Source organism: Saccostrea cucullata, unplaced genomic scaffold, assembly GCF_032062105.1.
Source record: "Saccostrea cucullata isolate Sc308-1 unplaced genomic scaffold, CSIRO_AGI_Scuc_v1 ctg854, whole genome shotgun sequence".
NCBI classification, from domain to species: Eukaryota; Metazoa; Mollusca; class Bivalvia; order Ostreida; family Ostreidae; genus Saccostrea; species Saccostrea cuccullata.
The window spans coordinates 258,372-285,000 of NW_026934639.1; the positions used below are offsets into that span (position 1 = coordinate 258,372).

Here is a 26,629-nt window from a genome sequence, read left to right on the forward strand (position 1 = left end):
TACTTCTGTATGTACTTATTTTTGTGATAAATAAGCAGGCAAGAAGCAGCACCTAAATGTGTATGTTTATAAATTATACATCAAAATTTTATTGACATATACATGGTGAATATTCATATGGTAAAACAAGTACTGTAGAATCACATATTTTCGTGGTTTGAGTAAAAACTCTTGGTTCATGGGGATTTTAATTCGTGGATGAAGAATTTTTGAGTAGTTATGTATGTAACATTTTACATTTCGTGGTGGACATGAATTTGTGGGTCTCTTCATACCTCGAAAACAACAAAAATTAACCCCCATGATAATTTGTGATTTAATTCACAGTATATGTAAAAGCTAGTCTGAATTAAGAATGTATTTTGACACATGCCTTAAACTGAGTTGGATTTTTTTTTTACAGCTGAAAACAAATCGCAGAATGTACAACTTCTTGGCAGCAGACGCTAAAACCGCTCAGAGCTGGATAGACAGGATTCACAGCTTTATATGAAGATGTGCTGGCGTATTTATCACACAAGTGCCCCGCTCTCAATTCCTGCTGTAAGACAGGTGCCATAGTCGGAACATCACACTGCCTGTGTATGTGTCATTTCGGGATTTGTACAAGTTGCAGCCCTTGATGCTCTTCACTACCATAGGAAAAACCCCACAAATCTGCTGAAATTTTTACATTGAATGTCAAATATTTCAAAACTGGCATGTTGGGATAATCCAATAAGATGAAGGAATACAGGAAGAAAAGATTAATTAACCTACAATTTTGAATGAATTCACATATATGCAGCTTGACTGAACTTTTTCAGAGTTTTTAAAAAGTACAAATAGCCCTATAATATATTTCTCTACACTTTTGCAATAGCAGCTGAATTTATATATGAACATGTGTGTTTGAAATCTGTGTTGATAACTGATTCAGAGAATCTGGGATCCCCTGCAGTGCTGCAATAGCTTGGTGCTTTATTCGTAATGTCAGACGTTATTCTGTGGTGTTCACCAACACAGATCCAGGAAGGCATGCTTGATGCATAATAGCTTTGTAAATATGCCCAATCTTCCCTACACCTTTAACAGAGTGGGTTGTGATAAGCTTATTGATGTTTAAAAGGGAAGATGACATGGCTAATGGGATTTTTTAACAGAAAGTAGTATAGAGTAGTGTTAAAGCAATACTTAGACTGACACAAAGCTGAACAAACACCAAACATAATATAGTACTGTGTATCATCTGTATAAAATGATATATCTCATTTAATGTTCTATCATGGTGTACAAATCATTCATACAGTTATTTATTTTTTGGATCACTAGATTTAGAGTGTGTCATGATGTTTCTGTGTACATAGAGACCCTGTCATATTCCAAGATGTAAATAGAGAATGTAGCGAGTTTTGTATGCATTCTTATGCCCCCCCCTTCTTATGTCCCCCCTCTTATCCCCCTCCCCTTCTCTATCAGAAACCTGTATCAGGGCTGTCTTTAATGAAGACATTTTATTTGTGTGAATTTTGTCATATTTTGTTTGTGTAGGCTTTACATATTGGGTTTTCCCTACCTTACATGTCTGCTAGTCAAAACTGAGCTATCAGTTTCATCTCTGACATCAGAAAGATCTGATCATTCATTAATCATACCTGGAAACAGGATACACCAAAGCTTTGATATTTTTTACAGAACAAATTTCCACCCTTTCAAAGAGAAATAACATTGATATTTGCTGAATACAAATATGTTAAATCATTTTTTAGCATGAAAATTCTTTTTTATATAACACTGAAAACCATTTATCTTAAGCTGTTTAAAAGTAAGGGTGACCAAGTTTTAGACTCCATGACATTTATAAATTTTATATTCATTTTACCACATACTCCTATATGTTTTAGTGTGAAAAATTGTAGATGTAAATACTGTTGAATGCTAGGAATAGAGTTAAAGATAGGTATTATAATTTTCAACTTCTGATGCATTCAATGAACCTGTGAAAATGTGGAAAGCTTGCTTCAGTATTCTTTCATCTCTAATGTAGAATCTGCTCAACATTTGTTAATTAGAATTATTGATGAGAACTTCTAAAACTTCTTCAACTTTGTTCTGTCTCAGTGTCATAAAGATGACTTCATCCAGTAGGAAATCTGTGCAATAATGTGTGTAAGATTTTGTGACGGTTGAAATAGGAGTTAACTCCCCTTGTCAGTATTGTACATTTTCCTCATAGGATTTTTAACATTCTGATTGTAGGCAATATATTATGTAATGGAGGTATTACAGAAGAGGCACTGTTTTATTGAATGTTTTATGAAAATTTAACTTGGAAAAAAAAAAGTTTAATTTTAATTATACGTTTTTTTTTTTAATGGAAGGACAACTTTTTGTCATTAAATTAAAATTCAGTCATCAGTATTGTATGGATATGTATTTTGTATTTATATGGTTTTTAATGAATATGAAAATCATGTATGCCTATTTATTTGATTATAATAGATACTCTAAATATTTTGATAAATGTATGAAATTTATGCTGGTATAGTTAAAAGTAATATGAAAGTGGTAATTTAATTATTTCCCCTACCTTCTTCTCTACTTGTTTCCATTAAATATCTAGGATTATTTTTTTTAATGAAGTACATGTAATTTTTCTGTTTTAGATTTGGTTATCAGTTGATTGATTTTCTGTTGTTGTAGTCATTGTTTTTCAGCTTGTATGTATGTTACATACTGACATAGGGTTCTGAAATAAACGTCATAAATTATCTACTATTTTATCATTTGATTTCTCATTAGACTTTTACCTCTAATGGCATATGCTTGATGAAGGTACCGTCACTCGGTTTGTTTGTTAACATCTTAAATGCCCTACCACGGGGCTACAGTGACAGGGCATGTCCTGGTTATATTGATATAGTGTGTATAGGGAAATTTTCCCCCATTTTATTTTTGCTCCATTCGTCCTAATCACGATTGGGTGAATTTGAAAGGGGCTAATTTAAAGAACACAGTATAATGTCTTAAACATAACAGTGACTGTGCAAATTTAAAACATGGCAAAGTCATGCAAAAGGGCGAAAATAACATGGGGTGAAAAATAAGCCGTGATACCATATATATATATAGTATATATATATATATATATATATATATATATATATATATATATATATATATATATATATATCAATTTCAGAAAATCTTTTAAGAATATTCTAACAAACAGACATTCTTTTCCCATAATTTAATTTTGTGTTATGAATACGTTTTCCTCTTGTTGTGATTTGGGGGGGGGGGGGGGGGGTGTGTTATACATGCATCAGTGACCTAAACCGTAGCCTTGATATTTGTTCAAGAGACAGAATTAATACATTTCCTTTTATCATTTTAACCCTTACCTTGTCTCTCAGTGTGTTAACAAGAGATAAAACACATGCAATTGGAATTTTTCCAAGTCCAAGGGGACCTGGCACGATTGTACCCAAAACATAACTTGACCTAGATATTCATCTGATAAATCTGTATACTAAATTTCATCAGCATTGTTGCAAAGAAAATGAACAGAAACTGCAAATAATTGGAATTTTTCAAAGTCCAAGGGGCATAACTCTGTCAAAAATGGTGCGATCTACCCAAAACAGAACTTGACCTAGATATTAATGTGATATATCTGTGTACAAAATTTCATTTCAGTATGTGCAACTTGAACGGAAACTGCAAATAATTGAAATTTTTACAAGGGGCATAATGAAAAAAATTACCCAAAACAGAAGTTGACCTAGACTGATAAATCTGTATACTAAATTTCATAATGTGCAAATAAACTGCAAATAATTGGAATTATAACTTGTCAAAAATGGTGCGATGTACCCAAAACAGAACTTGACCTAGATATTCATGTGATATATCTGCATACTAAAACTATGTGCAACGGTTGTAAAGAAATTGAACGGAAACTGCAAATAATTGAAATTTTTCTGCAAGGGGCATAATCAAAAATGGCGCGGTACCCAAAACAGAACTTTAGATATTCATGTGATATATCTGAAAATTATGTGCAACGGTTGCGAAGAAAATGAACGGAAACTAAGTGGACCGACAGACCGACGGACAGACAGACAGCAGCAAAGCAATATGCCCTCCCTTCTTCGAAGGGGGGCATAACTATACTGTAAATACAAAATCTTAGGTCAAACACATCACAACTTTCATACCAATAAAATTAATTATGACAAAGTAATAATTAAACAAATATTATACATGTACTTTAACAACATGTACCTTCATCAAACTATGCAATCCTCTACCTGCCTATATCGAGAAATTGAAGTGAAAATTATTGCATTGCGTAAATATTGTAATGATCCCCCCCTTTCAGTAAATTTAACATTTACAATATGATACTAGTAGTAATTTAAAACTTCATTTTCTTCATCATTTGCTATCTTTTGAAAAAAAATCTTGGTACATGTATATATGCTGATTTTTAAAGAGTGTCTTTAAATGGTACTATGATTTTTAGATTGAGAATATCTTGAGAAGGCCAGGTGTTGTGGAAAGCATGTATGTCCTTAACTTTTTCTCCATGCTTTTACAGTGAACATAAAAAAATATTCAGCTTGTGATAGTCCAAGTTCAAATAACATTGTTTCGTTTTTCATTGTAGTAAATAAACTAGATTATTTTATCAAGAGAAAAATGAGGACTTTGCAAATCTTTCGCAGTGTTGTAGCAAAAGGTTCATGTTTATACTTACTCCAGCATGCTAGAGGTTCACGGCGAGATACTTTTGACTTGGCGCCGCATAACCGAGGTATATAAGGAGCGTAGGGACGTTAACCGAGGCTCTTACTTGTAGGAGTAGTTAATACTACTAAATTCGCAAAAGTGAACGGCTTTATCGCGAAAGTTTTGCGTTTATTAGCGAAACTTACTCTTTCTTATGCGAAAGTAAAACGTTTATTCGCAAAATGTTAGGCTGAGCTCTCTGGGTTTTCGTAAGAAAAAAGTCATTTCAGTTTTAAAAAATCTTGTATATTCGAAATAATTTGGTACCAACAGATCCTATCCCAACCTTCGGAGTTTGCACATTTCAAGTCAAACACTGATTTTTTCTTTTAAATTAGTTTATTTACAGAAAATGTTAAATATTTACAGGGGTACATAATTATATTTATACTATTTTTAATAAGCTTATATACTCTACTGAAAAGAGAATTTAGGCCTTGCCCCAGTTAGGGTAAAATCCTACTCCGTAATAACTGCAGTAGACTAATTTTGGGAGAAAAGCTTGAATCAGTGGATGAACGATTTTGTCATATGATATTCTAAGAGCCAATGGCCTCTGCAGGGATAAAGTCTATATATATGTAATGTGAAGTTGTTTAGTAGAAAATCTTTGACTTGGGAAGTTGAATTTTGACAATATTGTAGGTAAAATATTGTAATTCGGAATTTTCAATGCTGTGAACTCGATTTGCAATCGTGACGTCATATTTGACCTGCGTAACGTCATTTGCAAAATATGAGTAGAGTTTAGAGAGGCAGGTAAAGTGGGATAAAGAGACTAGTATGAATACAATTTGAGGTCTGTATGATGTTAAAAATATGTGTAGCTTTTGTATACGGCCCCATATTAGTTATGTTACAACATAATTATCCTATGTCGGATAAAGACTTTAAAAAGTTTTATGTCATTTAGATCTACGCACCCCACGTGTAGGCCTATAAGATTAAAGATAACAAATGTTTAACATTCTCTGCAAAAAATGAGGTTCTGATTAAATCCACGTAAAAACATTTGATCATTGACTTAAAAATTGGTTCTGAAGTCAGCCAGTTTTCACTTTATTAACGGGTCACTGATTCGATAAAATGGCCGTAGGCTGTAGGACGTTTCGCTTGACTGAGATTTCGTACAACTGCCAGATATATTTAGAGTAACGGAAGGTGCATGCAAGGTGGCATAAAGTTTGAAGATTTATGCACGCTCGACACATTATCGTGAAATGATGGAGGGAAACAGGAGCGGAAACCCGGGAAAAGAACATGGAAAAGTTAGCAGTAAGTGACTTATTTTTCTTAACGGGAAAACATTAATAATAATGCCGCAAACTTTATCATTCACTTGGCACCCCTGACAGTTTGTCTTGGACCAGAAAGCTCCTGCGTCAACAAAATGTAAATTTATAAAGAACTTTTAAATATAGCTTATACCCAGTAACCTTTAGTGTGTCTTTCTATGAATGATATTGTAGTAAAAACATTTATGTGTCAGGGAGAGAGAGAAAAGGGGGGGGGGGGTTCGAGGACTGAATCAAGGAATCCAAATTGATAAATTCATTTTAGAATGTGCCTGTGGCTACACATGTGTTTGTACGTAATGCTTGTTTTTATTTGAGATAGCATAAAATCAGTTTAACCGTGTAGTGACAGAACTTGTTTCTTTAAAAAAATGTGCAATATGATTGAGCACTGAGACATAAAATCATTTTAATATGCCTCTGGATAGAGGTCTGTAATATTGTGTCAGTTTTCTCTTTGCAAGAGTCAAATGTATGTTTTCATATTTTGTACAAATGGAATTTACTTAGGGTATGTAAACAGATTGAAATGGTATCGTAAAACCAATAAGGACAGTAGAGTGGGTCATTCAGTATGGACATTTATTAACAAATGCTTATTAAACCCAGATTTTCAGACATTCCAGAGAGAGAGAGCTTATCAATAATGTTGGTAGATCTTTGCATAGTTAGAGATTTTCTCTCCACCCAAAACATTTTAATAATACATTTGTCCCCAAAAATTGCTCAAATGAAATAAAACATGAAAGGTAAATTATACATAATATTAGGTGGGTCAATGGTAGAATTAGTCAAAACTCATATATTACAGAAGATCTATGTTAATCATGTTTATATAATATTAACATAACTGCTGATATATTTGACATACTTATAGGGTTTTTATATCTGCACTGTAGATATAGGCTTGTCAGGTAAAGAGGAATGGCAGTGTATGATGACAATAAAAACAATGTCTTGATTGGGGGACTATCTAATGGCATCAATTTTTAAACTTAAAAAAATCCTTTTTTTTTAACACACACACACACGGTGACACTTTTTTAAAGCAATAAATTACAGGTCTAAGTTGCTCATTGTGTAAGATTTGAAATAATATTGATCGACATTCATCAATGCAGACATTGGGCAGAATGAAATGGTAAAGATAATGAAGAGTTATCCATCTATTAACAATACAATTCTGTGAAGGGGAGAAACAGCATGGGCCCCTAGATATTCCAGAGGTAAAATTAAATTATTAAAAATTATTTCTTGATTCACCTCTGCTTTCATTTGAATTCTGTGGAGGTGTGGATTTTTAAGGGGTGTGGTCCTTTCCAATTTTCAAGAATCAATTTAAAACAAATTTTCAGATACATGATGCAGCAGAGATGATTAACTGAACAGTCCCTAAGTTTTATAGCAAAAAATAAAGAACATAATTTATGTTGAATTTTTTCCATCAAAAAAAGGAGGTTCTAAGATTTGGGACTGTAAAGTTTGATAGGATGATATAGTTTGTGAGTAGCCCCAGCAATTCATGTGGAACAACTACTTCAATCTTCAATGTTAAACCATTGCAGCTTTAAGAAAAGAGGTGTTAAAAAAGATATTTTATGATGAAATATGAAATTTTAAGGAATGAATAGCAAATCAAGTTATAATCATGATATAACCTAGCTTTTTTATAAACGGCTTCGCGGTATAACACGTTTACAAACTGCCCCAACCCAGCTTCTACAGTATAACTAGGGTTGCTATTAAATTAATTCCCTAGATAAAACATTTTACAATTATTTTTGGTCAAAAAACTAAGATGTTATTTTCTTTGTGGGGGGGGGGGGGGGGGGGGGGGGGGTTAACCTTAAAAAAATGTGTATGGCACTTTGGTAATGCAACTTATACCAGAAATTTTATTGGAAGTACTGTACATTGTTTTCCTAGAAACATTGAATGTAAACAGTTGCTAAATATATAACAACTAAGTTTACAATTTACTTAATATTCAAATGTAAACTAAGATAATTGTCACCTAGATAGATATTGAAAGGTATGAGGAAAAGGGTCAGAGATGAAATATCATGAGGAGTGATTAAAATGGCTAACACAATAACAGATAAAAAAGGCCAAGACTTGTCAAACCAACATGGTATGTAATATCTCTCCATGTTTCATGTTGTAGATTCAAAATTTGGAGTTTTAGGAGGTAGGCAAATTTATCAGAGGAGCTAGGTTAATTTTAGTTTGTATAATATTTGTGTCCTGCATAAGCATGATAAGAGACTGCATTTTGATTGCATGAATTAAGTATACATAATTAATGATAATGCATGAACCCTCTTATTTGGTAGCAGCCTCAACAAAGACAAAATCTTGGTTGTTTCAAATGTACATACCAACTATGAATATAAAGAAATATCTGGGTTGGTTCTTTAAAATGATAATATGATCTATCTCAGATGACATTTGTAGCCTTGTATAGATGAATCATCATTGTTGAAAAAAGAGATAAAATTGAATTATACCTAGTTTACTAGTACACATATTTATTACCATTATTTGAATGAATAAAACATCTGATACTATACCAGTACTTAGTATATAACTTTCATTTATGATAAATAAAGTTAATGTGTAATTTTCATTCTAAATTTGACCATCAAATGCAATGAACTTATTTATCTGATATAACTATATGTATTATAGAGATGTTCATGTAGCTCAGTTTATTGATTCATTTAATAGAAACTGACTTGAAGTATGCTTGAAATAGTAAGAAACTTTAATGTGCAGTGTTCATTACCTCTTTTGATATTTTTAAATTGCATGTACGTGATATATATAACATGATGTCTGTTTTAAATAGCTTCTCCTAAAAGTAAAATGTGAAAGATGAAATGTCTGGAATGTCTCACAAGATTCTTTATATTATTCTTAGGAAGTATTCAGTATTATGCATACCTCTTTAAATTTAAAAAAGAGTGAAATTTGAGGTATACATGCAGTCTTGCATATCATACCTGTCCAGCTGTTAACTTTTTGTGCAGTATGCAACTCAATCCCACAAGCTGGTGCAATTTTTAAAATTGTTGAGATATCGTACTACACTTTAATACAGACATTTTTTCAGATATCAAGTATCTCTCACATGAAGCAGTGGTCTGACAGTCAGATCTGGGCATTTGCTGTAGAGTTGCTGAGTAAGGAATTGAATCCTATAGCAGGACTTGGAGATCAGTCCCTCGGATAAGTCCGTATAAACGGAGGTCCCATACGTGTCGCAGTAGGTGCTGGCCAATAAAACATGCCTCACTGCTTAATGGCTCTGAGTGCCTAAGATAGGGTCTTGCAGCCCTCCTTTAGCAACTGGTGGTGTCTAAGTATAAGTGAAAAATTCTCAAAAGGGACAGTAAATAAACAAACATATAGAAAGTCTAAGTATACAAAAAGTGAAATTCAGCAATTTATAACTCTGTGTGGCAAAATAAGGCTCAATGGTGTGTTACCGTTTTGCACACATTTGATAATTAGGTAAGAACAATTGGTGTGAAGTGTGTTTTGATAGCAATTATAGTCCGATTTCTGGTTTGGATTTACCTGGATTTACCTGTGAATACCTGATTTAGCTTATGTATGCTTAAGAGGTTTTATACAATTTTATTTTTTCTATTTACGGGAAAATATTTGATTTTATGGAATAAAACATTAATATTTAATATCATTTATTAATTAAGTTCAATTTCTTTAAAAAATAATAAATGATATTAATTCTAAGTGATTTAATATATAACAAATAATAAAGAAAATAGAGAATAAAAATTAATGTCAAAATATTGCTCAAGCCAAGAAGATACTACATAAACGTTGTATTTATTCTCTTATTTGTTCACTATAAGTTCACCTTTCACATACTTACTAAGTATGGTAAATAGTGTTTTTCACACATTCTTTAATTACCTGTAATTCAAATGTGTAATCTGTTTAAGACCTTCCAAAATGTGTTGATCAGTATCCAGTACTTTAAATTGACTAAAATTGTCAATGATAACAAATTTGATTAAGATAACTCCCACAGGCTACCTCCTATTTCTGTAAACATGGTAAAAGTGCTGCCTGATTCTAATCTGTTTAAGCCCTGGGGTACGAAATTGAATAATAGGAGGTCTATGTGTAATTATAGTCAGACTCTTATTGCTGTCACTGCATATTTAGATTTTTAGAATTTTTAGATTTACTTATATAAACATACACTGAAACATTTGACTATTTGTGCTCTATCAGGTGCATGTTAGAGGGGCATAAGATGTTTACTACTTTAAGTGCATGGCCATAAATACCTACCTAACATGCTACATGTACAAAGGTCATAAAGGTAGACAGAGACGTGTTGTTTTAACTTTAACACAAAATGTTTATATCTTCCTCAAAGGCACGCCTTCAAAGGAGTTATTCAAGCTAGTATAATTATTACTTGATTCTGCTCAGAGGACTTTAAAATTACCTGAAGATTTGTAATTTAATATTAAATTCGTTGAATTGAATACGTTGAAATCATAGAATAATTAATAGTTGAAGTATTCAGCATGCAGGACTCTAAGTTGGACCATCACATTAGACATGAGGAAAAGGTGTCGTAAGGAAATAGTGTACGTCAGGACGAAATACACAATAGTTTCAATTTATCAATCTGATAAGGAATCATTAACAACTTCGGGCTATCTTTGAAGACTTGTTTATGGTTGTTGTGAATTTAGATAATGTGAACAATCTAAAATGGGAAATACATGTAGAAGTCATAGATCACGCTACTCCCCAGAAACTGGTCCCCCCCAATCTGGACCCCCCAAGGAGGGGAGTAAGTGGAAGGGGGTACAGAGACCTAATTCAGGTAACCTATTATTAAATCTGTGTGTACTATGTACTAGAAATTGTATAGAAAAATGTGTATATATTGATGTGTAGCTGTATGGGTAACCAGGTCTTTTGATTGCTTGATTGTAAGTTGTTTATTATCCCTCTCAAGGATTTTTCACTCAAATGGAGACACCACAACTTGCTGATGGAGAGCTGTGAATTTTGTATTCGGCACTTACGGCCATTGAGCAGGGAGGGATCTTTGAACACAATTTATACGTTCTTATCTGAAGGACCGTTCTACACATCTCACAGTGGGATTCGAACCCGCAACATAAGGATCGACTCCTTACTTCATAACTCCAAAGCAGATGCTCTAACCACTTGACTTCGCCAGACGGGTGATACCATGAAGTGAAAGAGCTGACTAAAACAGAAAATTACTCTTTGCTTATCTTACATCAAACTGCAAAGTATCTTAATTTTGGGAAATGAATAGCATGTACATGAAATTTATCATAATATCATTATAACTTGCACTCCCGTGTGAAGATTATTTGTTGTCAGTATTTTTCACAGATCTGGGCTATAACTACATGCAGTCTTTCAGAAGCCATGCAATTGATAAAATAATTCCTTATTCAGGGGCTTTCTAAAAATACTTTTTTAAAAGTTCAGGGTGTGTTTCCAATCTTTATTGGTAATTTATATCCAAATTCATGTTTTGGGTATTCTTATGTACTTGTACCTGATATGCATAATTGCATGAAGAGATAAAAATGGCTCAATGCAAATTATATATCTGCATAAAACATTTAACTACTGTAGAATGCAGATTATTGGTGTTCAATTCCATGGGGAAAATCATGAAGTATTTATCAATCCTTGCACTTTTATGACCCCTTTGTTTCAAAGTGTCAGATACATTTACTGGCTATTTGATAAGTATATTGATCATTTATACTCAAACTCCATCATATATTTACAGAAACTGAAAAAAGCCAACAATTTTAAAGCTCTTGCATGTATATAATTTACCTATGGTTCCTTTTATATGCATCCATTTTAATTGCTGTTCATAGAACTGAATTTCAATTTCCGAAAGAGTTTGATGTAATAATTCTGTAATAAGCATATTCTTCATTGTTCTAACGTCTCTTACATACCACCCATTAAATTCCAGGAAAGGAAACTTGCATCGGATGCCATTGATCTGTGTTGTAGAAAGTTTGACTATTGGTTTTTACCCCGTTAATCTAGTTACTGGTGGGAATGCTGGGGTAATTTGTCGGGGAGATTGCTGGGTAATTTGTCAGGAGACATGGGCCTAGGCTAGGGGTGTCAATTCTGCAATTGTTTTCATGTAGCTGTAAAACATGGCTAATTGTCTTGGGTGATTACTTAGGAAACTAAGTCTGAAGAAAGTTGTCATTTACTAGTGTTAGCTGGAATTAAGACTGGTAGTTTTAGATATGAAACACCCAGATTCTTTTTCCCTAGAGGCTGGTAAGTTTAGAAATGCTTTGATGTTTCCAAGAAAAAAAATTACCCAAGTGATGAAAGCAAGGTGCATTTACTAAATGTATTTTGCAATTAATGAAATTATTATTTGGCTACCTGGTATGTGCTGCATGTTATAGTTATAATAGTTACAGACATGCATTAATTGATACATAAAACATTAACCAGGGGTTAGATATGTCAGATGTTTCTAATTAAGATGTTGTTTTCCAGTTGACAAGCTCCTGTACATGCTAAGCCAAGGAAGTATGCTGTACAAGGTCAAAAGTGGAGGCCTGCTTTACCCCCGGACATTTTACCTGGACACAGAAAACATGGTGTTACGTTACTCGGGGTCAGAAAAAAGATTCCGCAAAAAGAGAATCTCATGTAAGCATACACTAAAAACAAATAGAGACGACACTGATATGAAATCAAATTTTCAATAATTTACCATCGCTACCGAAAGTATATATATATATATATATATATATATACATGTGTTAAGATGATAAATCTTTGGATGCCTTTAAAAAAATCATTATATTGAAAAAAATCTCATATTAATTGGTTTAACTGCTGTGTGCCATATTGTTAATCCTTTAATTAGTATACATGTATGTGAGGCCATTTTTTATTCCTTTCAAAAAATATTTTTGATATAATATAAAACAGGAATCAAACATGCTCTTTCAACTTAAATTTTTATCTGTTTATAATAGGGCCAATATCAAAGATCCGAGAAGTTCGAGAGGGAGAAAAAGATTACTCAAAAAGGCTGGACCCTTATGATGTAAGAATCTTAGAGCATTTAAAACAGAGTTCATGCTGTTTTTTAGTAAGAAAAAAAAACAAAACATATACACGTAATATATCTTTTCAAGGGGAAATTTATTGACCGTATCCCCCGTCTCCTTCCCAACTATTGAATAATTAAGATTTATTTTTTCAAATTGCTCAAAAATAGCGAGAAATTAGCCAAAATTGATACATTAAAACATCCAGAGGTGCCAAACCTACACCAACCTCAGTATAGCATGGTATAAGTTGTGTTGACTGTTCTCCAAGTACTACTGTTCCTAACTTTGTTTGTTAATAGATGTAATGTAAATTATGTTTTCATGACTTATAAAACCATAACATCTTTACTAGCTAAAATACTAAGACTGGCAATTGCTGTAATTTCTATCCTTCAGGGAGTATAGAGTGCTTATAAGGTGGAAACTAATTGTTTAGTATAGCACTACATATATAACCGGTCAATCTTGTTTCTTATGCAAATGCCCACAATTTGGTTTAATGAATCCAGGTAGCTATATGATTTATTGATACATCAGTAAAATGAATTACATATTATATGGAACATAGTTAATTACAGTCTACCAAAATCTTTTATGGAATGTCAAAATGACATATGCTATTGTTTAATACAAACAAGTTGGTAATAGCAAGCAATTAATACATATATGCTTACGAATTGATTGATTTATTTATCCAAAAATATACTTTCACTCAGACTATCCATTCAAGGTTAGGAAAATGATTAAAAGTATGTCATTATTTAATAAGTAAACATAAAACTACTCCTTAAAAAATATAAACTCTAGTTGTCTAAAATTTTTCTCCGCTGCGAATACTTTAAACTACTTAATTTATTTCCCAGAACTTTATTTTTGTACAACTACAGGAGACATGCAGTTCTCATGAAAATTGTTATAAGTAAGGCCATTTCATTTTTTTTTTCTATGATTTAATTGGGTCCATTTGCACTTTGGTTTTTAACACATTAAAAAGAAATAAATAGATAAAAAATTAAGCAAAATGAACTAATAGCCTATAATAACAAAATCAGGAGTCCTTAAATTGATTCTTTTGGTCTTGTTTAATGTTATCACTTGCAATGGAGTTTGAGGGGATAAAGTTATGCAATCACGTGTGTTAATTTGTGGATGAGTGAGTCAAATTCTGTACAAAATGGGAAATGACGTAATTTGCTTAGGGATCAATATGCTCTTTGTGAGAGGGTGCTACACCTTGTGGTGCCTTTGTTTTTGTACACATTTACATATTGTACATACTACATAGAACCTCATGCATGTACCATTAATTGGTTTGAGGGAATAAATTGAACTTGAACTCGGACAAAACTTTAAAAAATCTGATCTTATAAAATTTATTATTCTAGAATGAAATTTTCTTGAGTCCATTGTCTTGAGTAATCTTGCCAAAAATAAAGTTCTCATGAAAAAAGTGTTTTTCTAACAGAAAACAATAGTTAAATGTTTGAAGCTTATTAAATTTGGATGGCAGATTAAAAAAAAAAATAATGTTCTACTATTGAGCATTGAGAATATTAAATGCCCTTGAAATATATGTCTCAGAAAAAAATTGATGTTGTGACAAACCAACCCAGAACTTGTAGCTATAACACTGTATATTGAATGTGAACATAATGGCTAGATTCACCTTGGTGAAAAGTACCAGTATATAGAAAAGTCTGAGTGAACAATTGAATTATAATAAATGGAGTACCAGTCCGTGCCTTATGGAATTCTGAATATCTGAAATAAGTGGGAGGGTGTGATTCATTTTACCAGGCTGTCAAGATTTCTCATTCAAATATAAACATATTTAAATTTTCATTTATCATCTTTTCCTCCCACCTATGAAAACTTGTTTGGGACAGATTTTGGCATTGTTACAATTATACCGAAGGAAATAGACCTGTAAGAACTGTATTGCAATTGAACATTTTCTGTTAAACAGTTTCATATAAGTTTGGTTTATTCAGATGAAATCCATTGGTGCATCCAGGGATATTGAAGAAAACCAGCAATATGAGCCTTAGTTATAAACCCTCTCTGTAGGACTTGGGAAGTTGGTTGTGGAACTCATTTAATTATCAGTAATTTCCCTGATGAGTTTATCATACAGCTGAAATCCATATCTGTATCATATTCCACTTAATGTAATGGGTGTATGAATAATAATTCTAGTATTTCTGTGTTCTTTTGTTAATTAGATGAGGATAGATGCTTGTAGTGCAATATATTGACAAATCTAGTGATAAATGCTTGAAGTGTTGTCTTTTTATTTCATATTTTTTGTGATTAAATTGTCCTGTCAAAGAGGAAAGTGTCCCAACAATTATCTAATTACTGGTACAGGGTGTTTCAAAATGATGCTTGTAATATGTTTTACAATGCTTTTATTTTTAGACTTCCTTTCATATCAAAGAAAAAGAAATAAACACATGAAATTGTGGAGTTATTTTAACCAACCTTGGTAGTCTACATTCAAGCTATAGAGAAAAAAATTGTTTGCTCCCCCCCCCCCCCCCCTTGAGAGCCGGAAAAGATTTGTTTGAATTTATTTAAACTACTTATCCTTTATTCCTGAAAATAATGAACACAATTTTGCACATGATCTTGTGCATTGTCATACAAAACCCTGCCCCCAAGGTGCAGGCCATATATTTAAGGATTTAATTAGCAAAATAATTGTGCCAGTATCTATTGCAACACAGGACCTTGGTTTATATGGCCTCATCTGAAGGACTAGTGTCCACATTCCACAGTGGGATTTGAACCTGCAGTTAAGGATCAACTCCTTACTCCATGACTCTAGCGCAGACACTCTGACCACTGCTCCATGCAGGTGACTAGAGAAATGTAGCTAGTATAGTACTAGTGTGACCATTAGCAGGAATTTTTCTGGACACAATTGTGGCAGGGCACTGTGAAATGGTGATGGTCAGGAGTTTGTTGTGGTGGCAGTCAAGAAGTTAGGTCATTATTATTTATTTGAAGTTAATAGCATACAAATTTTATAGATTAATTAATTTGATACATGTCTATAAGAATATTAGAAAAGGTTTTTGAAACACCCTATACATTTTCATTACATCATATTTATACCAATCAGACATAAATGCTCCATTAACATACTGCTGATAATTTTCTTCAGATACACTTGCTCTTTTTATTACCTTCATATTACGTGTTTAATTCAGAGCAATCAAATGTACATTAGATAACGGGAAGTGACTCATTGGTGTACATGATATTACTTCTATAACACATCAGATTGAATCAATTAGTATCAAGCAATATTAAATGCATGAGCATTATCTTTTTTGTTCGAATATATTAAGATATTCCACATCCCATAACTGCAACTTAAAGAAGATGCAGGTTTGTAAGGTATAGATAACTTCTGTCAGTCAGATTGAATATAATAAAGAAAATTAAAAATTTCTGTTTATTTTGGCGAAAAATGTCCAAAGAAGGACTGGGAGTGGCCTGGTTAATTGTGAAGGGTGGGTAAATGTTTTGAATTATTTATGTAAATGTATACAGTATTGGTCAAGACTTTCATGTATATCACAGCAGAAGAGTAAACAAGGATTTTTCATGAGTTCTGTGTGATATAGGAATTTTAAATGTGTGCAAATTCATTACAAACGGTTTTGTTTGAACAGTCAAATGGTAATCGCCTTACACTCTGTAAAGGTGTAGGCCGAAATATTTGTCAGGGAGAAGTAACTCCTGACTGCACTAGATCATTTAATTACATACAACAACAGTAAGCTATTGACTTTTAATGATTTGTAGACATTGACACGTACCACTACAAACTTTAAAAAACTAATGCAAGATTTCAAGTAAAGAAGGATCAAAAATATTTTCCCTACTAGGAATACCAAGATTTTAAATTGATTAATATGCTTGCTTATTGTAAATTAAAATTGTATATAGGTAATTTCTTATAAGCAATACTAGCTGGTCTAATAATTGAAGTGTTAACTATTTAGCTAGTTATAATGATTTATTGTAAGAGACTTTGACCATTATTACATGCATGCATTTCTATACCTAATGTGTATCACTCAATTTTACTGTTGATTTTACGCAATCACGTGACGTGATCCGACTTTCCTGATCACCAAACTGTGGTTTTCTGAATCCATATCACCACTCTCTGAAACTGATGACGTAGTATGCAGAAACATGACATTATTTTTCTTGCGTGTTAAAAAATCCCTTGTTATTATGCTTTGTTTTTTGAATAAATATTATTTTGCTATATTTAGATAGTTTTAAGGGGGTATATAATAAATTTATCATTATAACAGTAAATTGATCCGAAGGGTCGTATCACGTCTCGTTGACAGGCGCGGATCATCAGATCAAACTTGACGCTTCATGTCTCATTTGATCTGATGATCCACGCCTGTCAACTCGACGTGATACGACTCTTCGGATCAAGTTACTGGTATAATAATATATATGAATTTGGTTGAGTGTTACATACAGTTAACCTGATGTCTAGGTTTTCTTTCCAGAGAGGGCAGTGTTTTGCGGTGGTGGTTGGTACGAATCATGAAGTCTTGCACTTAATGTCCGAGTCTCACCAGCTGAGAGATGACTGGGTCAAAGGTCTGCGATTTGCTCTCCACATGGAACAATACATGGACCAAAAACAACAGACTGACCGATATCCTTACTATCGAGCTATGATAACATCATTTAGTAAAATTTTTGTTATCTTATGGTGAAATTTTAAGTTTATGACTTTTAAGTGTATTTTTGCACAAAGAGTATTCATAAATTTTGATTTTTGTGAAAATAACTATAAAAATTTTTTTACTTAAGTTAAATCTTTGATTTGACACACACTTTGGAAAAATGAGAGTGCCATACATATAGCTTTGTACAAATTCTCAATTATAATCCAGTACATGTATTATCTGTACACTTCATTATAATGCCTGCTTGAAATGGGAGGTAGCCAGTATGTAATGGTTGAGGTGTAGGTTTATATGTATAAATCTGTAATAAATGTATTGTTTATGATAAGTATAATCAATTTAGATCTTACAGCACATGTTTTGCTTCCTTATCTGATTTTACTTGGATCAAAGAAGCCTTTCAAATGGCTGACAAGAACAACGATGGAAGTCTGGACTTTGAGGAAATTCTCAAGTTACTGAAGCAGTTGAATGCAGACATGGATAAAAAATATGTCCAGAAACTGTTTGATGTGAGAGGTTTTGAATATTCTTTTCCTGAATATATTGTTTAGAATATTGAAAAGAAAGAAATCCTCTTTGTTTTTAAAAGAGATAACTGCATGTGTCTGTATTGTATTTTGTAGAAAGCAGACACAACTAAAACCTATGGTAAACCTGTGCTGGATGCAGAGGAGTTTGTCAAATTTTATCACATGTTGACAGAGAGGCCAGAAGTAGATGAAATATTTATGAAGTATGATGATGGCAAAGGCTACTGGACCTTTACAGATCTCTGCAAATTCTTTTACCATGAACAAAAGGTACTATTCAATGACATACAGTAAAACTCGTTGAGTACGAATACAAATATTGCGAATTCACAAATATAGCGAAGTTATCTTGGATCCCCAGCTATACAAGGTTAATGAATTCCTTGTATGGATATAACAAATTATGGATATAGGGAAGTAATTTCATAGGTCCTAGTGACTTTATTATAACCGAGTTTTACTGTATATACTTACAAGTGTCATTTATTGAAAAAAGAATAACAACTTTGGATGACACTGTAACGTTTTTCTTGTCCCCAAGATTTTTCTTATTAATATAAAACATGACATTCTAATATACATGTACATATATATACCTAAGGAAAGGTCAAATTTGAAACCCTTCGCCATTGAATATCTTGACAATGTGATTTTTCAAATGAGTGGCATGACCTTGCAAGGGACATAATCTATCACAATCGATCATTGTATGTAATTGGCATATATATGAAGCAAAGCAACATATTTATAATGAATCATATTATTTACTTAAGGATAGATAGTACATTTTACAAGTCATCCTTTCATTTTGGAAGACTTTTTTAGCCGGGTTAATTGCTCAAAGACCATTTCCCAGCTATTATCAGCCTGTTTAAGGCAGGATGTCGACCTGATAGACACCAAATTAAAGTTATGTTTAAAAAAAAAAACATGCTCTCAACCAGTTTTGATTTTTCTAGCTGGATTTAACAGAGGACCAATCTAAGGAACTGATAGCAGCTTTTGAACCTCAGAAACAGCTGCAGCTAGAAGACCACCTCAGTTCAATAGGTAATATTTACTGAAGGAGAGGGCTGTTATTTATTTCTTTAGTAAACAGGTTCTTTGGCTCACTTGAGTTGAAAGCCTAAGTGGGCTTTTTTTAATCATACATTGTCCATTTTTTTCCCGTCAGTTTGTAAACCTTCTACATTTTAACTTCTTTTCAAGAACCACTCCGCTGATTTTAACCAAAGTTGATGTAAAGCTTTACTGGGTGAAGGGGAGTTTAAATCATTAAAAATGAAAAGTTAAGCTACATTACAAGGGGAGAGAATCAAGAAAAGACAAAAATAGGGTCATTAAAAATATTCTTTTCAAGAACCACAGGGCCAAAAAAGCTGAAACTTAAATGGAAGGTTATCAAGATAGTGAAGATTATTTATTTTTCAAATCATATGGCCCCTAAGGGAAGGGTGTAGCCACAATAGGAAAACAAAATGTTTACATTGAAATATAGAAAAGGCCCTTATAAATCTTCCAAAGAACTACTGGGTAAAAAAAGTTGAAATGAATATGGAAGCTTCTAGAGTTTATGCATGTTCTTAGCTGCAGAATTATAGCTCTCCAACAAAATATATTGACAGACGAAAGAGCTGCAGTGCCACCAGTTGAAAAAACTGTATATTTATTACGCACAAAAAAGTGCGCTCGGGTCTGGATTAATTCTTCCAAATTCTTACCTCAATTGCAAAAAAGCTAGATTTCAAAAAAAGCCCTTTCTCCTTTATCAATTACTCTCGTAGCTAACATCTGTACGAAGCGCGTTGGACCTAATTATCTTGCAAACCAAAATGGCAGTATAAATAGACAATATTTTCGATGATCTTAATTTCAGGACCAGTAAGGCTATTAAAACTATTATAAGGAATATTTTGTTGTGGAAACAGTGAAAGAATGTGTTAGGAACACACAGTTAGTAATATTTGAGATGGCAGTGTTAAAAACATGGAGCAATAAATCGTGAAACAGTGCACTTTTTTGTGCACAATAAATATACAGTTTTTTCAATGGATCGCACTGTAGCATTCCGATCTGTGAATATATTTTTTCGGAGAGCTACAATTCTACAGCTAGCATACTCTAAATTGTTCAAATCATGGCCCCTATGGGTAGGGTGTGTTATGAATAGGGAATGATAGGTTTTACATTGAAATATGTGCATATTGAAAAAAATCTTTTATAATCTTCTTACGAATCGCCAATCCAGAGAAGCTGAAACTTATATGGGAAATTCCTGAGTTAATGTATTTTCTAAATTGTTCAAATCATGAACTGTGGGATCACTGTAAGTATTACAATGGGGAAAAGCTCTTGAAAGACAGCAGAATCAAAGTGATTCATGTGAGCATTGTGGCCCAAGGGCCTCTTTTTTGTAGTTCTATAAATAAAATATGCATTTTAGTTACATTTCAAAGTGATGGTAACAGAAGGCTTAATTTTCTTATTCATTGAACCATAATGGACCAAATAATTTTAGAAAAATAAATTTTGATTATACCACTTAAAAGAAAACTTGGTTTCTATTTGCATTCCAATTTTTTCACATGTTGAAAGGAAATTTTAATCTATGTAATTATCTTTTTTGAAAACATTCAATTGATCTTCTCCTCACATATGGTTGTACATGTATGAGAATCTTGATCATTATAAGTTCTGTTGCCCTCAAAATATCATTCAGCATTGTAATTTCTGTTAAATCTTTGTACTAGATTACCAGTACAAAGTAAATAGTCAGATTAACACAACTTCATTTCTTCAATAACTCAGTGAACTGCTGTGTTGTATTATTGTAATGTAGTGGGGCTTTTGTGATTTTGTTTTTAACTAGAAAACAGGGTTCACGGTGGTCGCTCCTTGCCATTTCAAGGTCACTTGACCTTTAATTTAAGTGATTTTTTTATAAAAAAAAAACAGTCTTTAAAATTTTAAATTTCATAATCCTAAAAAATGTTAAAATATAGTTGCAGTTGTTTAACCCTGTACACCGGCGATTTTTGATAGCAGAAATGTATCAAATTAGAGAGAATTAAGACATGGAGACACAACCCATCATCAACTACTACATCAGCTTGATGGCCTCTTTCAATGGATGTAATGTAATTAAAACATAACACGTAGTTCATTGTTATTTCAATTTTTATATATTTGCAACAAAAAGTCTCACAGAATTTTATACTAGATTAATTTTTGATTTTTTTTTATTAGACTGTAGCATTTCCATTATTTCATAAAATATGCAATAAACAATTTAAAGCTGCAGATGGATAGTAACACACATTTAAACGTAATCATGAGTACAATATTTTAAACATAATAAGAAATGGAAATTTCATTGAAACATTTAATGTTAAGCACCCTAACCAATTTATGATTATTGAACAATATTTGATGGGTGTATTTGTGTCAACCATAGAAATAATCTTCCTCTTGCAAAAAGCTGTGTTTTTAAAAAATGTTAATATGTTATTGACACAACCCATCATCAACTACTACATCAGCTCCTCCCATAACACGTAGGTTATCATGAAAGAACAGTACTAGATACTGACAAGACGAGAGTACATTTAAACGTAATCAGAGTATTTTCTAACATTTAACATTTAATGAAGAATTATTTTTTTTTATCAACCATAGAAATAATCTTCCTCTTGTAAAAAGCTTTAAAAAAATGTTGTTATTAAACTCATCATGAGTTATGATTGGCGTCATAAAAGTGTGCTTTTGACGTACGTTATGATAAACTGAAGTTCTTAAGAAAGGGACATAAAAAAAATTATAAAGTCACCTGTATTTCTTTATCTATCAGTTGTTATAGTGACTATACTGTCTGTGTGTCTGTTATAGATACCTGATAGAAGACCAGTTGAGGGGACCAAGTCGAGTGGATGCCTATATAACAGCTCTGACTCGAGGCTGTCGTTGTGTGGAATGTAGGTCATCATGTCCTTATATAGAGATAATAATAGTATACTGTAAACGTATAACATTTAGCTGTGTATTCTTTTTAGCGGCTTTGGTAGAATGCAGCAACTGCAAAATCAAGTACAACGCTAAATGTTTTGCACATATACACATAAATAAGAATATGAAGAAATGCGCTAAATCAAATCTACGCTAACATATTCAAAAGTCAATTTCCGCCAAATATCATACACGCTAAATATAATACATTTACAGTATGTGAAGCAATTGAAAAACCAGGTTGTGAACAGACTTTAATGAGATGAGCTCTATACACTGTACATGTTTTATAGTAATGGTTGGTAACAAATTTCAATCCACTACGAAATATTTCTGAAAAATTTCAAAGTAGTGTTTAGTATTTCCAGTCTGACTCTTTCTGGTAAATAATATCAATATCATACCCGATGATATTGCGGTTTTTTGTATACATCAGACCTGTTTTTTTTTCTGACAGTGGATTGCTGGGATGGGCCGGATGATGAACCCGTTATTTACCATGGTTACACACTTACCTCCAAGATATTCTTCCGTGATGTCATTTCTGCCATTAAGGACTACGCTTTTCAGTCTTCACCGTAAGTTTTTTTATTTTTTTGTCAACATTTTCAGTCAAAATTTTTTGCTTTTGTTTAGAGATGATTTTTTAAATTTTCCCATGTAGCCATATTCTGCTTTGCTACAGCCACCGGTGGATGATCATATTAGTGTATAATGGAATGGCTGTGTTCATTTCATTCTCCTTTAAAGTTTAGATACATACAAATGTGACTGTTTATTTATTTAAATCTGGTACTTATACACATGTACGAGGGCCGTTCAAAAATTACGCGGACATTCCTAGTATTTACTCTTACAGATGTCATATATTAATGAAACTTCACAGAAATATGTATCTCAAAGATTCCAATAAATTTTGAGCAAAATTTCTGTATTTAAAAAAAATTCTACTAGAATTATCGGTATGTTGATATCGCTGATGGAGAGGTACGGAGCAAGACAAAAAATTTGAAGCAAAAGCATGCGGAATCCAAAATTTAACTCATTTATTTTCTATAATTTGCGATATTTTCCGACAATTTTCTCAAATATATCTTTAAATTGTTCTATTATTATGTATTTAGTTTTCTAATGTGATATTTGAAGTACTAACAGAAATATAGTGATTTTTCTCTGATGCATTTCCTGTGAAAACGACTGTGAAAATGACATCTTCTGAATTGACGGCGCACCACACTTTTGTTAAAATATGTGTAATGCTCGAGATATCGCCAACATAGATAAAAAATATGCATGATAAAACATGAAATAAACTAGGGTATTCGTGACATTCGTCCACAAATAGCAAATTGAAATTTTAGACCGTTAGACCTCTGTAAAAAGGCTATACGGGAGGACGTGAAGAAGATTATCGACGAAAACTTTATCCGACTGAAAAGAACGTGATTGAGAGTCACCAATATCACACTATATCTCATAAATACATGCAGTTTTTGGTTTTAAAACAAAAAAAAAATATTCTTTACTTGTTTGATAGATTTCAAGCTTGACGAGAAATGGTGTTTGGATGTTGAGTAGATAAGGTAACTCAAACTGTACAGGTACTCTTGGGAAAATGTTGAGAAATGAAAGCTCAATAACACATTTTTTTTTATAATGCCTGTGACATCGAAGATTTTGCTGCTCCGTGACTTAATGATATGTCCTGAAAAATCACTCAGAATTGATACCAATTTACAAAATTTTGATATGAAATTTGAAGAGCATATAAGTAAAGATTCTTTTATATTATGTTTGACATTTTGCCCGATTAAGTCGTGAAATATTTTTTCTGTGCAACAAGTCCGCGTAATTTTTGAACCACCCTCGTATTATATAATTGTTTCTAATGCGATGTATCCCATCTTTGTCAAAAGTTTTTTTTAAATATTTTAAAGCCAAGGTGAAAACTATATGTATGATTTTCAAAGATGCAAACTAAATGCTTATTAAATATACTTTACACACATGCAAATTTATTGAAATAAAAGTTAAAACAAACTGCACAAAATTCTTAGACACAGAGAGCTGAAATGCATAGATCACATTTCTAGACACACCTTCACTTTATGAAAAATTTTACGCAGCATAATGGAAAATGCTTTGTTACAAATTTTATCTGCTTGTATGTAACAATTTTATCAGAGAAATTCCATTCAGCAGGTAATATGATTTATTTTAATCTATAAGTGTAATGTTTTAATCAAATAAAACTAGCATTATTTTCATTTCTCTTTTGAGATTTAAACACATGGATGAGTTTCATCAAAGCTGTAGTTTCTATGAAATTCAATGACAATTTTACTATTGAGTTTACTCTGAGTTTTGTTAGGGGTAGATCACACAGAATTAAAAAAAAAAATCTCATGAAAAATACAATCAGTGTAATTATTTTTTGGTATTTTCTTATAGTCCTTTCATTATTTAGTTGCTACAACTCACATTTTGGAAATACATTTACATGTGTTATTTTCTTTTAACACATAACAACACAAGCTTTAGCCTTCTATCACGTAATACCACTTTCCTGCAGCTCACAGATCTCTTTATCTGAGTGGAGTTATAGGACTTTGAGTGAATTTAAGTTTCGTGGGATGAAGTGTTTTTATTATTACTTTTTAAAATTTTTTGATTATTAAAAACATTTATGGTTGAAAAATCCAAATGTGATCTGTAAAAAAAATTGTTTATGTATAGCTGTGGTAAAGCTAATTTCAAATTTATTTTTCATTGTAGAAGATCCCAGCATTTGATAGATATTGTATATATATATCAATTTTTTTTTAAAAATTTTAAAAAAATGTAATGTTATTACTAGTGAACCCAGATTTTAAATCTGGTTGATATGAATTGTTCTATGAATTGTAGCTACCCAGTCATTCTATCAATAGAGAACCACTGCTCTGTACGACAGCAAGGTGTTATGGCAAAATACCTGAAATCCATCTTAGGAGGTAAAGCTACAAATACATGTACTTTATTTAATCAATTTATCGATCATAGATAACATTGCTTCATATTCTCAATTTTTTCAAAATGTAAAAGTAATGAGATATACATTTGATATAATATACATAACATAACAATTCTGTTGTATTATAAACTTGGTGATAGGTAGAAAATCTAATTAATTTCTTTGTTACAGACCTACTCTATGCTCCTGAAGAACCTCCGAACAGAATTCCCTCCCCTCATGACCTCATGGGGAAAATTATCATCAAAGTAAGTATTTATATTATATCTATCAATTAGATAATATATCAAAGAATGTCACAAATGTGGCCTGTATCTTAATATAGTGTGTAGATGTTGTATGTATGATGCATGTTACTTACAATTAGAATATCAATGCCTAATTATGAGAGCCTGTAACATTTTGAGTAATTGAATAATTGAATCATTTAAACAAGGTATGAAAGAAGTAAGCTTGGTGCATCATATTTCAATATTTGCAAACACTCATTTTATCACTATTACCAAATAAATTTTGCATATTACATCGTATCAATTGAAATGAGGACAAAACAAGAAAAGTCTTAAAGCAAAGAAAGTTTGCTAAATTGAAAATGCATGTTCATTTTTCATAAACAAGACATTGATTCAAAACTGCAAATTGGGCATGTTTTTTTATAACCATTTTATAAATTTATGATTTTTTCATAATTACTAACTATTTGGCATTATGCTAGTTTACTGCATGTTCCATTAAGCACATTTTAGATTATTCGTGGCATTTTATGGAGCAAATGAAAATATTGCAAAAAACAAGATTTGCATCTTTTGTAATGAAATTTTAGATCTCAAAATGTAGAACTGACATTTGATCTTGGTATTTTAAAAATGTTTTAGATATATTATAATTAATTATACCCCCCGCAAACGAAGTTTGGGGGGTATATAGGAATCAGCTTGCCCGTCTGTCCGTCTGTCTGTCTGTCTGTCTAGCTGTCTGTCTGTCCGTCTGTCTATGCAAACATGTCCGGTCCATATCTTTCTTACGAAGGAACATTAGCATCTACTACTCCACACAAAGATTGCTCATGACCTTAGGGTGTGTCTTGACCTTGACCCAAGGTCATTTTGGGAAGCTCAAGGTCACTGAAAGAAAAATTTCATAATTC

At 32.2% G+C, this 26,629-nt stretch overlaps 2 protein-coding genes across 2 annotated transcripts in view; both read left to right on the plus strand.

The window, feature by feature from the left end:
- Positions 1–2,752, plus strand: part of LOC134241094 (myotubularin-related protein 13-like) — a 45,821-nt gene extending 43,069 nt beyond the window's left edge. The window contains 1 exon segment of the mRNA XM_062723183.1: positions 404–2,752. Within this exon segment, the coding sequence (XP_062579167.1) occupies positions 404–493 (90 nt within the window). The 3' untranslated portion in view covers positions 494–2,752.
- A 7,723-nt stretch (positions 2,753–10,475) lies between these two features.
- LOC134241106 (1-phosphatidylinositol 4,5-bisphosphate phosphodiesterase eta-2-like) overlaps positions 10,476–26,629 on the plus strand; it is a 24,466-nt gene continuing 8,312 nt past the window's right edge. The window contains 14 exon segments of the mRNA XM_062723194.1: positions 10,476–10,938; positions 12,639–12,794; positions 13,127–13,197; positions 17,749–17,900; positions 18,317–18,446; positions 18,561–18,737; positions 19,427–19,558; positions 21,470–21,503; positions 21,967–22,021; positions 22,353–22,438; positions 22,927–23,047; positions 24,654–24,671; positions 25,377–25,462; positions 25,654–25,730. Coding sequence (XP_062579178.1) covers positions 10,824–10,938; positions 12,639–12,794; positions 13,127–13,197; positions 17,749–17,900; positions 18,317–18,446; positions 18,561–18,737; positions 19,427–19,558; positions 21,470–21,503; positions 21,967–22,021; positions 22,353–22,438; positions 22,927–23,047; positions 24,654–24,671; positions 25,377–25,462; positions 25,654–25,730 — 1,410 coding nt within the window. The 5' untranslated portion in view covers positions 10,476–10,823.